At 31.2% G+C, this 20574-nt stretch overlaps 1 protein-coding gene across 1 annotated transcript; it reads left to right on the forward strand.

Annotated features, from left to right (window-relative positions):
• The first annotated feature begins 8851 nt into the window (after positions 1-8851).
• Positions 8852-10188, forward strand: LOC119603525. The gene is made up of 2 exons (XM_037955568.1): positions 8852-9786; positions 9886-10188. The coding sequence occupies exons 1-2, from the start codon at positions 9706-9708 to the stop codon at positions 10105-10107; spliced, it is 303 nt and encodes a 100-aa protein (XP_037811496.1). The 5' UTR covers positions 8852-9705; the 3' UTR covers positions 10108-10188.
• The last annotated feature ends 10386 nt before the right edge of the window (positions 10189-20574 follow it).

A 20574-nucleotide genomic window follows, 5' to 3' on the forward strand; every position in this document is an offset into this window, starting at 1 on the left:
TGTGAAATTTCCTATTATTGTGAAATTGTTGGTGTATTTGCAAGATATGACTTTTATAACTGCTGTCACCTATGACCTAATAACCGACTATCATCATAATGAAGGTGCCGATCTAGCTAATATCTTTAGATTTTATGCAGCTGCTTTTTATCGTGTACATGTGTGTGTTATGCTTATATTATGGCGCATTAAAGGAAGCTGGAAGTTTAAGGAGTTTCTAAAATCTCTTGCTGATTTGCAAATCGTATACTTTGACAAATTGCAAAATAACTGCGAGGATAAATTATCAAGAAATATTCTTTTATTAAATATGATTACATTGACTGCAAATAATGTGTGTATTTTATATTTGACTTATTTAACTTTGAAATATCGTCCTTTATTGGAGGTCTTAGTATTCTATTTGTCAATGTATATATGCGGTATAATACATAATGCAATGCTGCTGCATGCCCAGACTTTGTGTTATTTGAATCAATGTTTTACAAAATTAAATTATGAACTGCAGCAAGATCGTGTGGCACCGCCATTCGGTAATATTTACTATAAACTATCGCTACTAGTGGAAGAAGTGAATGTCATCATTGGTCCTACCATATTCTGTTTACTTTTTGCTCAACTTATAATAACTTCTGTATTATTTTATAACTTCTTATCAAATTTTTCAACATTTGGTGTTGCAGCAACTTTGGATTCGTTTGGTTGGGAAATCAGTATGCTCATCTTTTTTTGGACCGATCTGTTTTTCTATTATTTTATCTGTGAACAATTATGCAAAACCTTGAAAGAAATTGATAGAATTTTACTCGAATATAGCACCAGACAACAAAACTATGAGGTGGGTAATACATACATAGATTGTTGAAATTAATTTTGTAAAAATTCAAAATTTTCTTATATTCCAGGTCGATCGTTTTATTTTAATTCGTTTAGCTCTAAGACCTAAGATCTTTATTTGTCGCATGTTTCATATCGATTTAAATTCATTAATATTGGTGGCAGCTGAAATTGTTCTTACATCAATTATGTTAATTCAATTAGATTATGCAGCTTTGCAATTGAAGAAAATGCAAAATTTAAAAATTGACATTACAAAATATTACAATAATAGTAAATGGTAAAAAGAGATGATAACAACAATTGGCTATAGTTTAGGCTATAGACTTGTCTATAGTCCAGGCTATAGACTTGTCTATAGTCCAGGCTATAAACTTGTCTATAGTCCAGGCTATAGACTTGTTTACATTCGAGGCTTCAGACTTGTCTACAGTTCAGGCTATAGACTTGTCTAAAGTACAGGATATAGTCTTGTCTATAGTCCAGGCAATAGACTTGTCTATAGTCCAGGCTACAGACTTGTCTATAATCCATGCAATAGGCTTGTCTATAGTCCAGGCTACAGACTTGTCTATAGTCCAGGCTATAGACTTGTCTATAGTCCAGGCTATAGACTTGTCTATAGTCCAGGCTATAGACTTGTCTATAGTCCAGGCTATAGACTTGTCTATAGTCCAGGCTATAGACTTGTCTATAGTCCAGGCTATAGACTTGTCTATAGTCCAGGCTATAGACTTGTCTATAGTCCAGGCTAGAGACATGTCTATAGTCCAGTATATAGACTTGTTTATAGTACAGGCTATAGACTTGTCTGTAGTCCAAACTATTGACTTGTCTATAGTCCAGGCTATAGACTTGTCTATAGGCCAGGCAATAGACTTGTCTATAGTCCAGGCTATAGACTTGTCTATAGGCCAGGCTACAGACTTGTCTGTAGTCCAGTATATAGACTTGTCTATAGTCCAAACTATTGACTTGTCTGTAGTACAGACTAAAGTCTTATCTATAGTCCAAACGGCGGACTTATCTATATATAGTCCAAACTATAGTCTATAGTCAAGAATATAGACTAATCAAAATTAAGACTGCAACCTGATCTGTAGCCAATACTATAGACAGGGCTATTGACTATAGTGAAGACTATAAGTCTGTCTATAGTATTGACTATATTTAATGAAGACTATAAACTTGTCAATATTCAAGACTTGAGGCTTGTAGATAGTGAGTCCAGACTACATACTAATAATATATCGAGGTCTAAGTGTAATAAATCTATCGAGGTCTAAGTGTAATAAATCTATTTTAAATGTTAACTATATACTACTTTAAGTGACTCCTCTTAAAAACTGTTAATATAATGTATACAACTCCCACCTGTAATAATATTAATCTGTCCGGGTAAACCATTTATATATAATGCTATAACTGTGTTTCGATGAAAAGATAAGCACTTACATTTATAGTTATTTGTAATGATTTTGAATAAAATTTGTCGAGTATAATAAAAAAAATTTCACTGCGCAAAAGAATATTATGTTTACACTTTATTTTCATTTAGTAGTCATCATGAGAAAGTGGATTAACCGGCTGTTACACTTAACTCTCGATCACGGTCTATATACAGGTTTCGCCTCAGTTTATCTCGATACAAATGGAAGTCTCGTGAAATTATATATATTTGTAAAACTGTTTGTATATATACAAAATCTTTTATTTCTTGTCGTCGTCGTAGATGATATAATAAAAATGTCTAATACGGTATTTGCAAGTGTCAGCACTTTTTCAATTTTTACTGCTTACGTACCAGTACTATGTCGTATATATATGTTTATGATACTTTTAGTATGGCGTTTTAAAGGTGATGGTCACTATAAAAAATGCCTAGAATCTATGGTTGTATTACAGACAACATATTTTAATGGAATAACACTTCCTACGAGTGATAATAGTATGAAGAAAATGCTGATATTAATCTTACTTATACTGGACGCCAGCACTATATCTAATCTATATTGGTCGGTTTTCCTTTTGTATCGGCGTGATTGGTATCACTTAACAAACCTTTATTTTCTGAGTTATGTATGCGCTATGATAAATAATATTATGCTGCATCATGGTCTAACATTGTTTTATATCAATCAATGTTTTATAATATTAAACCATAAGCTGCAACAACAACTTGTGGACGCATCATTTGGGAGGATATACTTGCGAATGTTGTTATTGTTGGAACAAGTGAATGTCATCTTTGGTCCATACATATTCTGGGCTCTATTGACTCAACTGTTGACAAATTCCATATTTTTCTATAATTTCATATCGGTTGTGGTTATATATGGTTTTACATCACTTTTAGGTCCACGATTTTTATCGGATTTCACATTGATTATCTTTTTGTCTATTAATATGTATTTATATTATTTTATGTGTGAGAGAATGTGTGAGACCATGAGAAATACGGATAAATTGATATTGGAATATAGCATCAGGGAAAAAAACAATGAGGTTGGTTTTAAACTAACGAATATTCCTTTCAAATATTTGAAATAAGTCCAGACTACGGACTTATCTATAGTCCAGAGTATAGATTGTTATATAGTCCATACTATAGACTGTTCTATAGTCCAGGCTATAGACTGTTCTATAGTCCAGGCTATAGACTGTTCTATAGTCCAGACTATAGACTGTTCTACAGTCCAGACTATAGACTGTTCTATAGTCCAGACTATAGACTGTTCTATAGTCCAGACTATAGACTGTTCTATAGTCCAGACTATAGACTGTTCTATAGTCCAGACTATAGACTGTTCTATAGTCCAGACTATAGACTGTTCTATAGTCCAGACTATAGACTGTTCTATAGTCCAGACTATAGACTGTTCTATAGTCCAGACTATAGACTGTTCTATAGTCCAGACTATGGACTTTTCTGTAGTTCAGAATATAGACTGTTCAAAAGTCCAGTCTATAGACAGTTCTATAGTCCAGACTATAGATTGTTCTATAGTCCAGACTATAGACTGTTCAAAATCCAGACTATTGACTGTTCTATAGTCCAAACTGTAGACTGTTCTATTGTCCAAATTATAGACTGTTCTATAGTCCAAACTATAGACTTGTTCTATTGTCCAGACTATAGACTGTTCTATAGTCCAGACTATAGAATGTTCTATAGTCCAGACTATAGAATGTTCTATAGTCCAGACTATAGAATGTTCTATAGTCCAGACTATAGAATGTTCTATAGTCCAGACTATGGAATGTTCTATAGTCCAGACTATAGAATATTCGATAGTCCAGACTACAGAATATTCTATAGTCCAGACTATAGAATGCTCTATAGTCCAGACTATAGAATGCTCTATAGTCCAGAATAGTCTATAATGTAGATTGTTCTATATTCCAGACTATATACTAATCTATAGTCCAGACTATAGACTGTTCTATAGTCCAGACTATAGACTGTTCTATAGTCCAGACTATAGACTGTTCTATAGTCCAGACTATAGACTGTTCTATAGTCCAGACTATAGACTGTTCTATAGTCCAGACTATAGACTGTTCTATAGTCCAGACTATAGACTGTTCTATAGTCCAGACTATAGACTGTTCTATAGTCCAGACTAGTTATAGTTTTGACTATAATCAAAACTATAGACTAGACTGATTAATATAAATTTTAAAATTCTATATTTGCAGATTGAACGATTTGCATTAGGACGTCTAATACTAAGGTCTAAAATCACTATTTGTGGCATGTTTAATGTGGATTTGAATTCTCTATTCTTAATGGTAGCTGAAATTTTTCTTACAACAATTATGTTAGTTCAATTAGAATTTTCGCTATTGCAACTTTATCTATAATTTCTAATAAAAAGTTCAAATAAAAAATGTTTAATCTTTCTGATAGCTCTTAATTTTAAAAATGGTGCTGGTTTTATGGAAAAAAATGTAGGCCAATCTTTGGTATTGATTTAAGATTTGAATCTATATATTGGTCTATAGTAAAGACTACACTAGAACAGTCTCTATGGTCCCGCCTATACCCTTGACTATAATCCCGTCTATAGTTTTGAATATAATCCAGTCTATAGTGCAATCTATAGTGTTTACTACACAACAGTCTATAGTTTTGACTATAGACAAATCTACTGTCTTAACTTTATTGTTATATATAGGTCATCATGTAGTCTTGACTATAAACCATTGCCAAGCGTTGCCACGATAATTGCATCTACTATTTATCTAAATTATATTTCCTAAAAATTTTGATACTGACCCACTGTTCTTAGTAACAAGTCTAAATTGTTTCAATAGTTCGATAAATATGTTTGATGTTTTTTATAATTTATTTTTTCTTTTCTCAGGGGTATCAAACGCCATGTCTTTAATTAAAAATTCCTTTATTAAAAAGGGAAAACTAATATATTACTGCCCAAATACTTCCTAAATAATATTTAGTTTTCATTTAATAGTCATTCATCATGTTAGATTGGTTCAACTTGCTATTACGCTTAACCCTTTCTCATGGTATTTTTACGGGGTTTTCCACCGTCTATATCGATTTGAATGGACGCATTGTAAAGCTACATATTATTGTGAAAATATTTGTGTATTTGCAAGATATTATATATATTATTTACTCAGCATATGACACCATAACCGTATATAAACCTTTAGAATATTCAAGTCAACTCGATATCTTTACATTTTATGCAAACAGTCTAACTCGCATACATTTATGTTTTATACTCATTCTGTGGCGGATTAAAGGCGAGAGGGCCTTTAGAAAATATCTCGAGTTACTTGTTGTATTGCAGACAAAATATTTTGATAAATTGAAAACTATTAAAGATGATAGAAAAACAAAAATAATTTTGATAATAAACATGTTCATGTTATCTGGACTTAATGGGTGCGGTTTATATTTGTTTGTCTTAAATTTCATAGATCGTATGCCTTTGGAAATTTCCACATACTTTTATTTAACGGTGTATATATTTGGTATGATTGAAACTATTTTGTTGCTACATTCCCTTATATTATGCTATTTAAATCAATGCTTTACAACATTAAATTATAATCTGCAACATGGCAGTGTGGAACCGCCTTTCGGCTATATTTACTTTGAAATATCAAAGTTGGTGGAACAAGTAAATGTCATTTTTGGACCAACCATATTTGCCGTACTCTTGGCTATGCTGATAATAAATGCGATAATGTGTTTTAGCTTTTATTCAAATTTTCATATATTTGGTATTGTAGAAACTCTCGTTTATTTCAAATGGTACATTTGTTTATTCGTGTTTTTCTGTTCGGGTTTGTATTTGTATTATGCTATGTGTGAACGGATATGCGAGACCATGAGTGAAACAGATAACATTATATTGGAATATAGCACCAGAAAAGAAAATTATGAGGTTAGTATTAATATTCAGGTCACCGGTAAGGCAAAGAGTAAGTCGACTAACATGTTTGTTTTCCTTTTTTTAATGAAAATATTACAGGTTGAACGCTTCATTTTAGGACGTTTAATGCTGAGGCCTAAAATCGATATCTGTGGCATGTTTATTGTAGATATAAATTCGGTATTATTGCTGTTGGCTGAAATTGTTCTTACTGCAGTTACGCTAATTCAATTAGATTATATGAAATTGGCTAGCTTCATAGAGAAGGATTTAAAAATAGAGCATATAGAGATATATCAGGACAGCATTCGGGAACAGTAAACCAAATCAAAATCCTTGAAGAAAGTGCTATGAAGGAGATAAAAACACTTTTTTGGGTATAACTGAAAGAAATGGAACCTTGATCTTAGCAATAAAATGAAATATTTTATAAAAATATATTTACAGCACTTAACAATTTCTAGAGTTTTCTTGTCTGCAATAAAAATTTCATTAAGCTATATTTTTATATATTCATGTGTGTTTTTGGAAATTGTTGTGATATCGAAAAAAGTGGTATATAGTCAAAACTATAACCTGGTCTTAATTCCAACCTATAGGTATAGGGTCAAAACTATAGACTAACTATAGTGAAAAATATATACTGTTCTATAGTCAAGACTATAGAGTGTTCTATAGTCAAAATTATAGACTATTCTATAGCCAAGACTATAGACTGTTCAATATTCAAGACTATAGACAGTTCCATAGTCAAGGCTATAAACTGTTCTATAGTCAAGACTATAGAATGTTCTATATTGAAGATATAAAATGTTCTATATTGAAGATACAGACTGTTCTACAGTTAAGACTATAGAGTGTTCCATAGTCAATACTATAGACTGTTCTATAGTCAAGACTATAGACAGTTCAATAGTCAAGGCTATGAAGTGTTCTATATTCTCGACTATAGAATGTTCTATATTGAAGACTATAGACTGTTCTACAGTGAAGAATATAAGCTGTTCTATAGTCAAGATTATAGACTGTTCTATAGTCAATACTATAGACTGTTCAATAGTCAAGACTATAGACTGTTCAATGTCGACTATGGACTGTTCCATAATCAAGACTATAGACTGTTCTATAGTCAAGACTATAGACTGTTTAAAAGTCAAGACTATAGACTGTTCAATAGTCCAGACTATAGACTGTTCTATAGTGAAGAATATAGACTGTTCTATAGTCAAGACAATAAACAGTTCTATAGGATTGTTCTATAATCAACACTATAGACTGTTCTATAGTCAAGTCTATGGACTGTTCTATAGTCAAAAATATAGACTGTTCAATAATCATGACTATAGACTAATCTATAGTCAAGACTAAAGACTGTTCTATAGTCAAGACTATGTATTGTTCCATAGTCAAGATTATAGACTATTCTATAGTCAAGGCTAAGGATTGTTGTTTTATAGTCAAGACTATAGACTGTTCAATACTATAGACTGTTCTATAGCCTATTCTACAGTCAAGACTACGGACTGTTCTGTAGTCAAGATTATAGACTGTTCTATAGTGAAGAATATAGACTGTTCTATAGTCAGTACCATATACAATCCTATAGACTATTCTATAGTCAGGACTATAGACTGTTCTATAGTCAAGACTATAGACTGTTCTATAGTCAAGACTATAGACTGTTCTATAGTCAAGACTATAGACTGCTCTATAGTCAACACTATAAACTGTTCTATAGTCAAGACTATAGAGTGTTCTATCGTCAATACAATATACTGTTCTATAGTCAAGACTATAGACTGTTCTATAGTCAAGACTATAAACTGTTCTATCGTCAATACTATAGACTGTTCTATAGTCAAGACTATAGACTGTTCTATAGTCAAGACTATAGACTACTCTATATTCAAGACTGTAGACTGTTCTTTAGTCTAGACTATGAACTGTTCTATATTCAAGATTGTAGAATGTTCTATATTGAAGACTATAGACTGTTCTACAGTGAAAACATGTACTGTTCTATAGTCAAGACTATAGACCTATAGTATTGACTATAGAACAGTCTATAGTTCTATAGTCAAGACTATATACAATACTATTGTTAAAACTATAGACTGTTCTATTGTCAAAACTATAGCTGTTCTATTATCAAGACTATAGACTGTTCTACTGTCAGGACTATAGACTGGTCTATAGTCTACATTCCCTTACTCTAAGTAATAAAAATTATTGTAAAAATACATAAGTTTTGTATACATACATACAACTATTATTAAGGGCTCCCAGCAAAAAACTTACATTGAAAATTAAGTCATTATTTTAACACGCTCGCTTAAATACCTCCTGCAGAAATACCGTTAAGTAAGTAGTTTTGTAGACGGTATGTAGTAATCATTGAAAAGTAAGTTGTTTAGTGTTTTTGCTGGGTTTCAAAAAATTTATAAAATTTTTTGATGTTTTTGTAATAACACTTTACTATTCTCAAGAGTTTCGTATGTAATATCATTGAAATTCCTTTATGAAAAAATTAAAATAATAAAATTACTAACCTATCCTAATTTAATATTTTTTTTTTTTAACAATTCTTTAAAACAGTCATTCATCATGTTATATTGGTTCAACCGGCTTTTACGTTTTACCCTTTGCCACGGCATATTTAGCGGTTTCTCTACCTTCTATGTGGATTTAAAGGGACGTCTGGTAAAATTTCATATTGTTGTGAAGATATTTGTGTATTTGCAAGATCTGGCTTATATTATGTATACAGCATATGATGCTATAATCGATTATAAACCACTTGAAGCTTCAACTCAACTTAATGTCTTTACATATTGTGCTGAAGCTTTTACACGTCTACATGTTTGTATTATGCTTATATTATGGCGTATTAAAGGAGAGAGGACCTTTCGGAAATATCTAAACTCTCTGGTTGTGGTGCAGACAAAGTATTTCGATGAATGGCAACATATTGCAGATGATAAAAAAACAAAAAAGATTTTAATATTAAATATGATCATATTAAGCGCAAGTAATGTGCCCGTTATATATTTGTGGATTTTAAATTTTACAAATGATCGTCCGTTGTAACAATCGATAAATTATTATTTAACGGTGTATATGTTTGGTATGGTACAAACTGTTTTGTTGCATCATGCTATTATATTATGTTATTTAAATCAATGCTTTACAATATTAAATAATAATCTACAGAATGAACAAGTACAGTCACCATTCGGAAATATATACTTTATATTGTCGATGTTGTTGGAACAAGTTAATATCATCCTGGGACCGACCATATTCTCCGCACTCTTGTATATACTGGTAATAGCTTCCATATTATGGTATAGTTTTTATTCCAATTTTATTATATTTGGCCTGTTGGAGATAATAACTTCTTTTCCCATGTTTTTTTTGTTCACTCATCTTTTTTTGTACCGATTTGTATTTATATTATGTTATGTGTGAACGACTATGTGAGACCATGAAAGAAACCGATAACATTATATTGGAATATAGTACCAAAAATGAAAGTAATGAGGTTGGTATTGAAATGCTTTTTACACGATTTATTTAAGAAAAATTATTTTTTTTATAATATTTTGACTAAAATATCTTTTCCCGTTTTTTACCGTTGCAGGTTGAAAGATTCATTTTGGGACGCTTAATGCTGAGACCTAAAATCAATATTTGTGGCATGTTTATGGTAGATCTAAATTCATTTTTATTGGTGTTAGCTGAAATTCTTGTTACTGCAACTACGCTTATTCAGTTGGATTATATGAAAATGTTCGACTATAAAAAGCTGAATTTAAAAATAGAAAATGGTGAGGCATACTCAGCTGCCGTTGAGAAAAATTGAAGAGAATTTCAAAAACAAAGTGTTAAAGGTCATTTTAACGATGAGCTATTGCATATTTATAGAATTACTGGAAAAGCAAACTTTAAAATTATACAAATTTAAATTTTCAATGAAAAGTCTTTTTTTAAAACACATTTAAAAATGCAATTTCTTACAGCACTTAGAAGTGATTTTATTTATAATAAAAATATTGTTATAAATCTAACCGGAAGTCTGATCATTACGAAAATCAGCAGAGTATTATTAAGACTTATATAAAACAAAATTTTGTCGATTTATGGAGGGATACAAGAACATTTAACATATTTATGAGCTAAAAAGCCCTATTGGGAGGGCACGCTTGTATGGGTGCTATAAGAAATAAAGAGGAGTATGTGCCTAATTTCATCTAATTATCTTGAAAATTGCGACCTGTAGAGTGCAAGGACACACAGACGGACAGACAGACAGACGGACGGACGGACAGACGCACGGACATAGCTTAATCGACAGCAGTATTGTTGTTGCTTATTTATCAAAGCATGCAAAAATTAGTCTTTTTTTATGAAATTTTCAGAGGTTGTCTCGGATTTTGCTGATTTTAAATAGGAAACTTCTCGAAAGCATATTTGAGAGAATTATTGAAGATTTGGATCCCGAAGATATCAGGGATCTTCAGAAAACTGATTTCAACGGACAACAGACGGACATGGCTTAATCAACTCCGCAGTCTATAAGGATTCAGAATATACTTTATAGAGTCAAAAAATTATATTTTAGAAATTACAAACGGAACGACAAACTTATACATATGAAGGGTATATATTACTGAACACTTTTCAATGGGAAAATTTCTATAGGAAGATTTGGATCCCGAAGATATCAGGGATCTTCAGAAAACTGATTTCAAAAGACAGACGGACATGGCTTAATCGACTCCGCAGTCTATAAGGATTCAGAATATACTTTATAGAGTCAAAAAATTATATTTTAGAAATTACAAACGGAACGATAAACTTATATATATATATATATATATATATATATATATATATATATACCCTTCTCACATTACTGAGCACTTTCCAATGGGAAAAGTTGTCCAGTTACTGAGCAATTTTTAGGAATTTTCTATAAGAAAAGTTGTTCAGTTACTGATCCATTTGTCTATGAGAAAAGTAGCTATATATTACAATTATTATGTATAATTTACAATTGAACCCTGTAACAATGTAATGATTACATTGTAACCGTTTAAATACTTTAAATATATTTCAATAGAACGATAAATATCTCAACTGTTATTTAAATAAAAAATTATTATATTTTATCAAAAAATTAAATGAAATTTTCAATATGAAAACTAATGTAATGGAATATTTTCCACTTAATATTCCTCTATTTGTGTTAAACGGTCATCATGTCAAGTTGGCCTAACTGGTTTTTACATTTTACACTTTGTCACGGTCTCTTTGAGGGCTGCACTTCGCTCTGCATCGATTTAAAAGGACGCGTTGTTAAAACATATATTTTTGTGAAAATTGTTGTGTTCTTACAATATCTTTTATATGCTTTTCTTGTGATAAATCATACAGGAATAGATTTTATACAAGATAATATATATAGTTCTCTAACTTCGTCAGAAACTTTTTTTACTATTAGCGAAAGGATTTGCTGTGTTCTTGTATGTATTGTGTTTGTGTTGTGGCACTTTAGAGGCGACAAGGCCTTAAAGAATTATGTGGAAACTTATCTCGTATTAAAAACCAAATATTTCGATAAATGGCAGCATATTTCAGTACACACTAAAACAATTAAAATGCTAATAGGGAAAATGTTTCTAATTAACATAAATATTGTCTATAGTTTATACTTGGTGATACCACATATAATACAAAGAGATTGGGATAGTTTTACTATAGACTATGTGACAAGATATTCGATTATAATGCCTCATTTTATTATGCTGCATCATGCCCTCACATTGTGTTTTATAGATGACTGTTTGACAAAAATAAATAAGCAGCTGCAAGATGATCAAGTGGCAGAATCATTAGCCAACATTTACTATCAACTTTTCATGTTAATGCAGCAAGTGAATATCATCTTTGGTCCAACCATATTCTGCGTAATGATATGTATACTCGTGTTTTATTCAATCTTTTGTTATAGCGTAATTTTAACGGTTAAGTCAATGGAATTTTTATATATATTCTCTTTTGATTTCAACGAAACAATTTTTTATTTCATAATATGTATCGATTTGTTTCTATACTATGCGATATGTGAACAGTTATGCGAGACCAACAGGGAGACGGATAGTATTATATTGGAATATAGTGTTAGAACAGAACAAAACTTTGAGGTGAGTTCTATGTTTTTATATATTTTTTTTTTAATTACTAAATTCTAATACTTTGCAGATTGAAAAGGTAGTTTTGGTGCGCCTAGTCGTATCTCCTGATATCAATATTTGTGGCCTGTTTAAAATAAATTTGAAATCATTTTACACCCTGGCAGCTAATATTTTTCTTGTGGTTATTATGTTTATCCAAATAGATTATGACGAGTTTACTGACACTTAGAAAAAAACTGGTGATCACATAGCAATATTGAACAGTTCTGGATTTTAAACTAAAAAAAAATACATATTGTATTCTTGAATAACTTTTAAACATTCCTTTATTCGTCAAAAATATTAATATCTCAAAAGACCAATATATTTTTTATCTCAATAAATATCATCAAGAAAATGAAGAATTTTTATTTCTATATGAAAGAAAGAATCTAAAATAACTAATAACTTTATAAATAAACTTCTATGCGAGATAATGAGTTCACAACGCCAACTATGAGATTTACTTAGTTAGTTCAAGCATTAAAGAATATTTTGGAACCATAATTGACCAAAAATTAACTTTTAGACTGATACATCTGGCTGACTGATACTTCTCGCACTGATGGTGGTTAGACTCGGATTTACAGTAGCATATACAGAATAGTCTGTAGCTGGAACTACAGAATACTCTATAGTCTGGACTATAATCTGGACCTTAGCATAGTTTACAGTCTGCAGAGTAGTCTACATAGAGGGAAAAGGAAATATACACGCCCGGTACCAAATTGACACCAAAGAGTTTATACTATGATTATAGATGACTATAGACTAGACTATAGAATAGACTATAGACTAGACTATAGACTAGAGACTAGACTATAGACTAGAGACTAGACTATAGACTAGACTATAGACTATACTAGAGACTAGACTATAGACTAGAGACTAGACTATAGACTATAGACTATACTTCTCGCACTGATTGTGCTTAGACTCGGATTTACAGTAGCAGATATAGAAAAGTCTGTTGTTGGAATAGTCTATAGTCTGGACTATAATCAGTAATATATAATCTTGACCTTAGCATAGTTTACAGTCTGCAGAGTAGTCTACATAGAGGGAAAAGGAAATATACACGTCCGGTACCAAATTGACACCAAAGAGTTTATACTATGACTATAGACTAGACTATAGACTAGACTATAGACTAGACTAGACTAGACTATAGACTAGACTATAGACTAGACTATAGACTAGACTATAGACTAGACTAGACTAGACTATAGAATAGACTATAGACTAGACTATAGACTAGACTATAGACTAGACTATAGACTAGACTATAGACTAGACTATAGACTAGACTATAGACTAGACTATAGACTAGACTATAGACTAGACTATAGACTAGACTATAGACTAGACTATAGACTAGACTATAGACTAGACTATAGACTAGACTATAGACTAGACTATAGACTAGACTATAGACTAGACTATAGACTAGACTATAGACTAGACTATAAACTAGACTATAGACTAGACTATAGACTAGACTATAGACTAGACTATAGACTAGACTATAGACTAGACTATAGACTAGACTATAGATTTGACTATAGACTAGACTATAGATTTGACTATAGACTAGACTATAGACTAGACTATAGACTAGACTATAGACTAGACTATAGACTAGACTATAGACTAGACTATAGACTAGACTATAGACTAGACTATAGACCATAGACTAGACTATAGACCATAGACTAGACTATAGACCATAGACTAGACTATAGACCATAGACTAGACTATAGACCATAGACTAGACTATAGACCATAGACTAGACTATAGACTAGACTATAGACTAGACTATAGACTAGACTATAGACTAGACTATAGACTAGACTATAGACTAGACTATAGACTAGACTATAGACTAGACTATAGACTAGACTATAGACTAGACTATAGACTAGACTATAGACTAGACTATAGACTAGACTATAGACTAGACTATAGACTAGACTATAGACTAGACTATAGACTAGACTATAGACTAGACTATAGACTAGACTATAGACTAGACTATAGACTAGACTATAGACTAGACTATAGACTAGACTATAGACTAGACTATAGACTAGACTATAGACTAGACTATAGACTAGACTATAGACTAGACTATAGACTAGACTATAGACTAGACTATAGACTAGACTATAGACTAGACTATAGACTAGACTATAGACTAGACTATAGACTAGACTATAGACTAACTATAGACTAGACTATAGACTAGACTATAGACTAGACTATAGACTAGACTTAGACCAGACTATAGACTAGACTATAGACTAGACTATAGACTAGACTATAGACTAGACTATAGACTAGACTATAGAACTAAGACTATAGACTAGACTATAAGACTAGAATATAGACTAGACTATAGACTAGACTATAGACTAGACTATAGACTAGACTATAGACTAGACTATAGACTAGACTATAGACTAGACTATAGACTAGACGATAGACTAGACTATAGAACTAGACTATAGACTAGACTATAGAACTAGACTTAGACTAGACTAGACTAGAACTATAGACTAGACTATAGACTAGACTATAGACTAACTATAGACTAGACTATAGACTAAGACTATAGACCTAGACTATAGACTAGACTATAGACTAGACTATGAGACTAGACTATAGACTAGACTATAGACTAACTATAGACTAGACTATAGACTAGACTATAGACTAGACTATAGACTAGACTAAGACTAGACTATAGACTAGACTATAGACTAGACTATAGACTAGACTATAGACTAGACTATAGACTAGACTATAGACTAGACTATAGACTAGACTATAGACTAGACTATAGACTAGACTATAGACTAGACTATAGACTAGACTATAGACTAGACTATAGACTAGACTATAGACTAGACTATAGACTAGACTATAGACTAGACTATAGACTAGACTATAGACTAGACTATAGACTAGACTATAGACTAGACTATAGACTAGACTATAGACTAGACTATAGACTAGACTATAGACTAGACTATAGACATAGACTAGACTATAGACCATAGACTAGACTATAGACCATAGACTAGACTATAGACCATAGACTAGACTATAGACCATAGACTAGACTATAGACCATAGACTAGACTATAGACCATAGACTAGACTATAGACCATAGACTAGACTATAGACCATAGACTAGACTATAGACCATAGACTAGACTATAGACCATAGACTAGACTAGACATAGACTAGACTATAGACTAGACTATAGACTAGACTAGACTAGACTATAGACTAGACTATAGACTAGACTATAGACTAGACTATAGACTAGACTATAGACTAGACTATAGACTAGACTATAGACTAGACTATAGACTAGACTATAGACTAGACTATAGACTAGACTATAGACTAGACTATAGACTAGACTATAGACTAGACTATAGACTAGACTATAGACTAGACTATAGACTAGACTATAGACTAGACTATAGACTAGACTATAGACTAGACTATAGACTAGACTATAGACTAGACTATAGACTAGACTATAGACTAGACTATGACTAGACTATAGACTAGACTATAGACTAGACTATAGACTAGACTATAGACTAGACTATAGACTAGACTATAGACTAGACTATAGACTAGACTATAGACTAGACTATAGACTAGACTATAGACTAGACTATAGACTAGACTATAGACTAGACTATAGACTAGACTATAGACTAGACTATAGACTAGACTACTATAGACTAGACTATAGACTAGACTATAGACTAGACTATAGACTGGACTATAGACTAGACTATAGACTAGACTATAGACTATAGACTAGACTATAGACTAGACTATAGACTAGACTATAGACTAGACTATAGACTAGACTATAGGCTAGACTATAGGCTAGACTATAGACTAGACTATAGACTAGATATAGACTAGACTATAGACTAGAACAGACTTGACTGTACACTGGACTATATACTAGACTATATACTAGACTATAGACTAGACTATACACTAGACTATATACTAGACTATACACTAGACTATAGACTAGACTATAGACTAGACTATAGACTAGACTATAGACTAGACTATAGACTAGACTATAGACTAGACTATAGACTAGACTATAGACTAGACTATAGACTAGACTATAGACTAGACTATACACTAGACTATACACTAGACTTTACACTAGACTATACACTAGACTGTATAAAAACTATAAACTAGACTATACACCTTACTATAATAGCTGTTGTGTAATTATTGTAACAAAATATTCAAAGCATATTTCAAAAATAATGCTCATTATAATGACTGCCGTAGTATGACTCAAATATTATCTAATTCCAGTTGAGGGTATATTAGGTAGTAACGATAAATAATTATGTTTTTACAAATTAATATCGAACTAAACAGATATGCATCTATACCATCACTAATTACTTTTTGGACAACTTCACATTAAGTATAGACATTATTCTTATAAGTTAGTTGACATTTGTAGTTTACCATGAAACGTTGGCAATATTGGCTGCTTAACATAATCAATTACTATTCCATATCTGTGGGATATACTACTCTAAATATTGATTTTAAGAAAAAATGTTTGAAAACTTCTAAATTTTGGCAAATTTATGTTGTTAGCGATAATATGCTGGTTTTGATGTTAATGCCAATTGCTTTATTTATAAATTTCGATCATGTTAGATTTGATGAAAGAAATCAGATTGTAGCATTTGCGAATTTGGTAATAATTGTGACACGTTTAGTTTTAATACTTGAAGTCATCCTGAGAAGAAGAAAACGGGATAATGCTTTAAAATTATGCCTCAAGAAAATACTTATGATACAAAGTTCCTATTTCGATAGATTTCATAATTTAGACTATGATAACAGGCTTCGTAAGTGGATTTATTTGTGTACTTTTCTAATGGTCTTGCAAGCTGTGTGTGTCTGTTTTAACGCCTGGCATGATTTAGCAACTGGCCGTTGGTGGAATTATTTGGATATATTATTAGTTTGCTTAGTATTGGTGATGCAACATTCCATAATGATACAACATACTCTGTTTTTGTGTTACATATATGAAAGCATTTCCAAATTAAACTATCAATTAGAGCAGAATATTAAGGATCCAAAATTGTCCTTAATATATTATCATCTAACTGCGCTGCTGCAAGAGCTAAATGTTATATACGGCCCTGTAAACCTGTGGATACAATTGTGTTCAATAGTTACCAATTCAATGATGGGTTATTTATACATTCTGTACATCTACAATCCACATATGGACACGGCTCCCTATGCCTATCTAATGGGCGATGGTACTTATATTTTACTATGTATCCATATGGATGTGTACTTTATTATTTGTAACCAAGTCGTAACAGCTTTCTATCAGACAAAAGTTATTTTAAGGGATTATTTAGATGCAGAAAATGATGATGATCAAAAGGTTAGTTTATAAATTAATTATTTGTTAATATAATTAAGCTGATTTCTATGATTTTCCAGGTGGAACTGTTGGCCCACACATGTTTCCTACATGAAACTACGATAAATATTTATGGCATGTTTAATATTGATTTAAAAACATTTTTCACCATAATGGCCCGAACTTATTTAAATGTACTTGTATTAAGACAGACAGATTTCCAGAATCAGAGAAAATAAAATTTAAAAACAATAATTTTAAAAAAAAATATTGATATTGATATTAATCAAACACGATCTGGACTATAATCTGAGACTATAGTTATGTAAACAGTAGTCTGAACTATAGGACTAAGGACTTTAGTCAGAACTAAAGGTTATAGTCTGGAATATAGATTGTAATCTGGACAATAGGCAATAGTCGGTACAATAGGCTATAGTCTGGACTACCGACTATAATACACTACCGACAAAAAATACAGAAAAAGTTTAAGCTTTTAGCTTTATTTGAAAATATTATGTTTTCCATTTATCTGCCTATGGCATTTGTGGCAAACATTAGTATTATTGTATTGACGGAACAGAATCGTATAATTAAATATGCCTACACATTAACCATAGTTTCGAGGTTAATATTTCTTTTTGTGGTTGTCTTTACACGACCCACAAGGGATAAACAACTAGTGCCGTGGTTGGAGAAAGTTTTTATGTTGCAGAGCTCATATTTTGATCGATTTCCAAATGTGCCTCGCAATGAAGGATTAAGGAAATTTTTATATTTTAATACTTTACTCATGTTCTACCATACCATTAGTATATTTTCTTCCATATGGGCTTTCTATTTCAAGGGAGATTTGTGGAAATTTCTTAATATTTATATAGTGGCTGGTGTTGTTTGCCTACAGCATTTGATCATGTTGCATCATGCTTCGCTGTTGTGCTATATATATGAGAGTTTAAGTCAGCTAAATTATCAGCTGATATATGAGATTTTGGATCCCAAATTGAGTATTATACATTTTCATCTCTGCACACTTACGACTCAATTGAATATTATTTTTAATCCCGTTAATTTATGGATTCAGTTATGTCTTCTACTCACCAACTCCATGGCGGGTTATGTTACTGTCGTCAATATTAAATCCGGCAGCTTGGATCTAGATCGCTATAAAACTATATTGGGTAGCAGTTTATATCTTCTACTTTGTCTACATATGTACTTGTACTATATGCTGTGCGAATGGGTCACTAATGAGGCCAAGAAAACCTCATATCTTCTAAAGGAGTGTAATGTGAAACCGCATAACCAGGAGGTACTTAAAATATTGTGATATTTTTATCAACAATTAAAGCATATGCTACTTTTTTATTTTCAGGTTGAAAAAATGTCCTTAAGTTGTACATTACTACCGGTATCAATTTCTATATACAATATGTTCAACATAAATTTAGAAGCATTCTTTACCCAGTTGTCTCAGACCTTATTATATACGATTGTTTTAATACAAATCGATGCTCAACATTACTTAGTCCAGTGAATACCATATACTTTTCTTGAAAGCCTAAGAGGTTTCTAGCCTAAAAATATTTATGTAGGTACATACATTTAAAGACTTAAAAAACTGATTAAAAAGTTATTTATGAAAAATACAGAATTTGTTAGAAACAATTGTTTTTAACTAACTAACTAACTAACTAACTAACTAACTAACTAACTAACTAACTACTAACTAACTAACTAACTAACTAACTAACTAACTACTAACTAACTAACTAACTAACTAACTAACTAACTAACTAACTAACTAACTAACTAACTAACTAACTAACTAACTAACTAACTAACTAACTAACTAACTAACTAACTACTAACTAACTAACTAACTAACTAACTAACTAACTAACTAACTAACTACTAACTAACTAACTAACTAACTAACTAACTAACTAACTAACTAACTAACTAACTAACTAACTAACTAACTACTACTAACTAACTAACTAACTAACTAACTAACTAACTAACTAACTAACTAACTAACTAACTAACTAACTAACTAACTAACTAACTAACTAACTAACTAACTAACTAACTAACTAACTAACTAACTAACTACTAACTAACTAACTAACTACTAACTAACTAACTAACTAACTAACTAACTAACTAACTAACTAACTAACTAACTAACTAACTAACTAACTAACTAACTAACTAACTAACTAACTAACTAACTAACTAACTAACTAACTAACTAACTAACTAACTAACTACTAACTAACTAACTAACTAACTAACTAACTAACTAACTAACTAACTAACTAACTAACTAACTAACTAACTAACTAACTAACTAACTAACTAACTAACTAACTAACTAACTAACTAACTAACTAACTAAACTAACTAACTAACTAACTAACTAACTAACTAACTAACTACTAACTAACTAACTAACTAACTAACTACTAACTAACTAACTAACTAACTAACTAACTAACTAACTAACTAACTAACTAACTAACTAACTAACTAACTAACTAACTACTAACTAACTAACTAACTAACTAACTAACTAACTAACTAACTAACTAACTAACTAACTAACTAACTAACTAACTAACTAACTAACTA

The sequence above is a fragment of the Lucilia sericata genome, unplaced genomic scaffold (assembly GCF_015586225.1).
Source record: "Lucilia sericata isolate MDLA Ls3-8-SP2 unplaced genomic scaffold, ASM1558622v1 Contig000310F_arrow, whole genome shotgun sequence".
NCBI classification, from domain to species: Eukaryota; Metazoa; Arthropoda; class Insecta; order Diptera; family Calliphoridae; genus Lucilia; species Lucilia sericata.

Excerpts from the sequence above, each read along its gene's own strand:
- LOC119603525 (XM_037955568.1), top strand. The coding sequence starts at position 9,706 with ATGTGTGAACGACTATGTGAGACCATGAAAGAAACCGATAACATTATA. Across the intron at positions 9,787-9,885 it reads CCAAAAATGAAAGTAATGAG|GTTGAAAGATTCATTTTGGG; the intron begins GTTGGTATTGAA and ends TTACCGTTGCAG.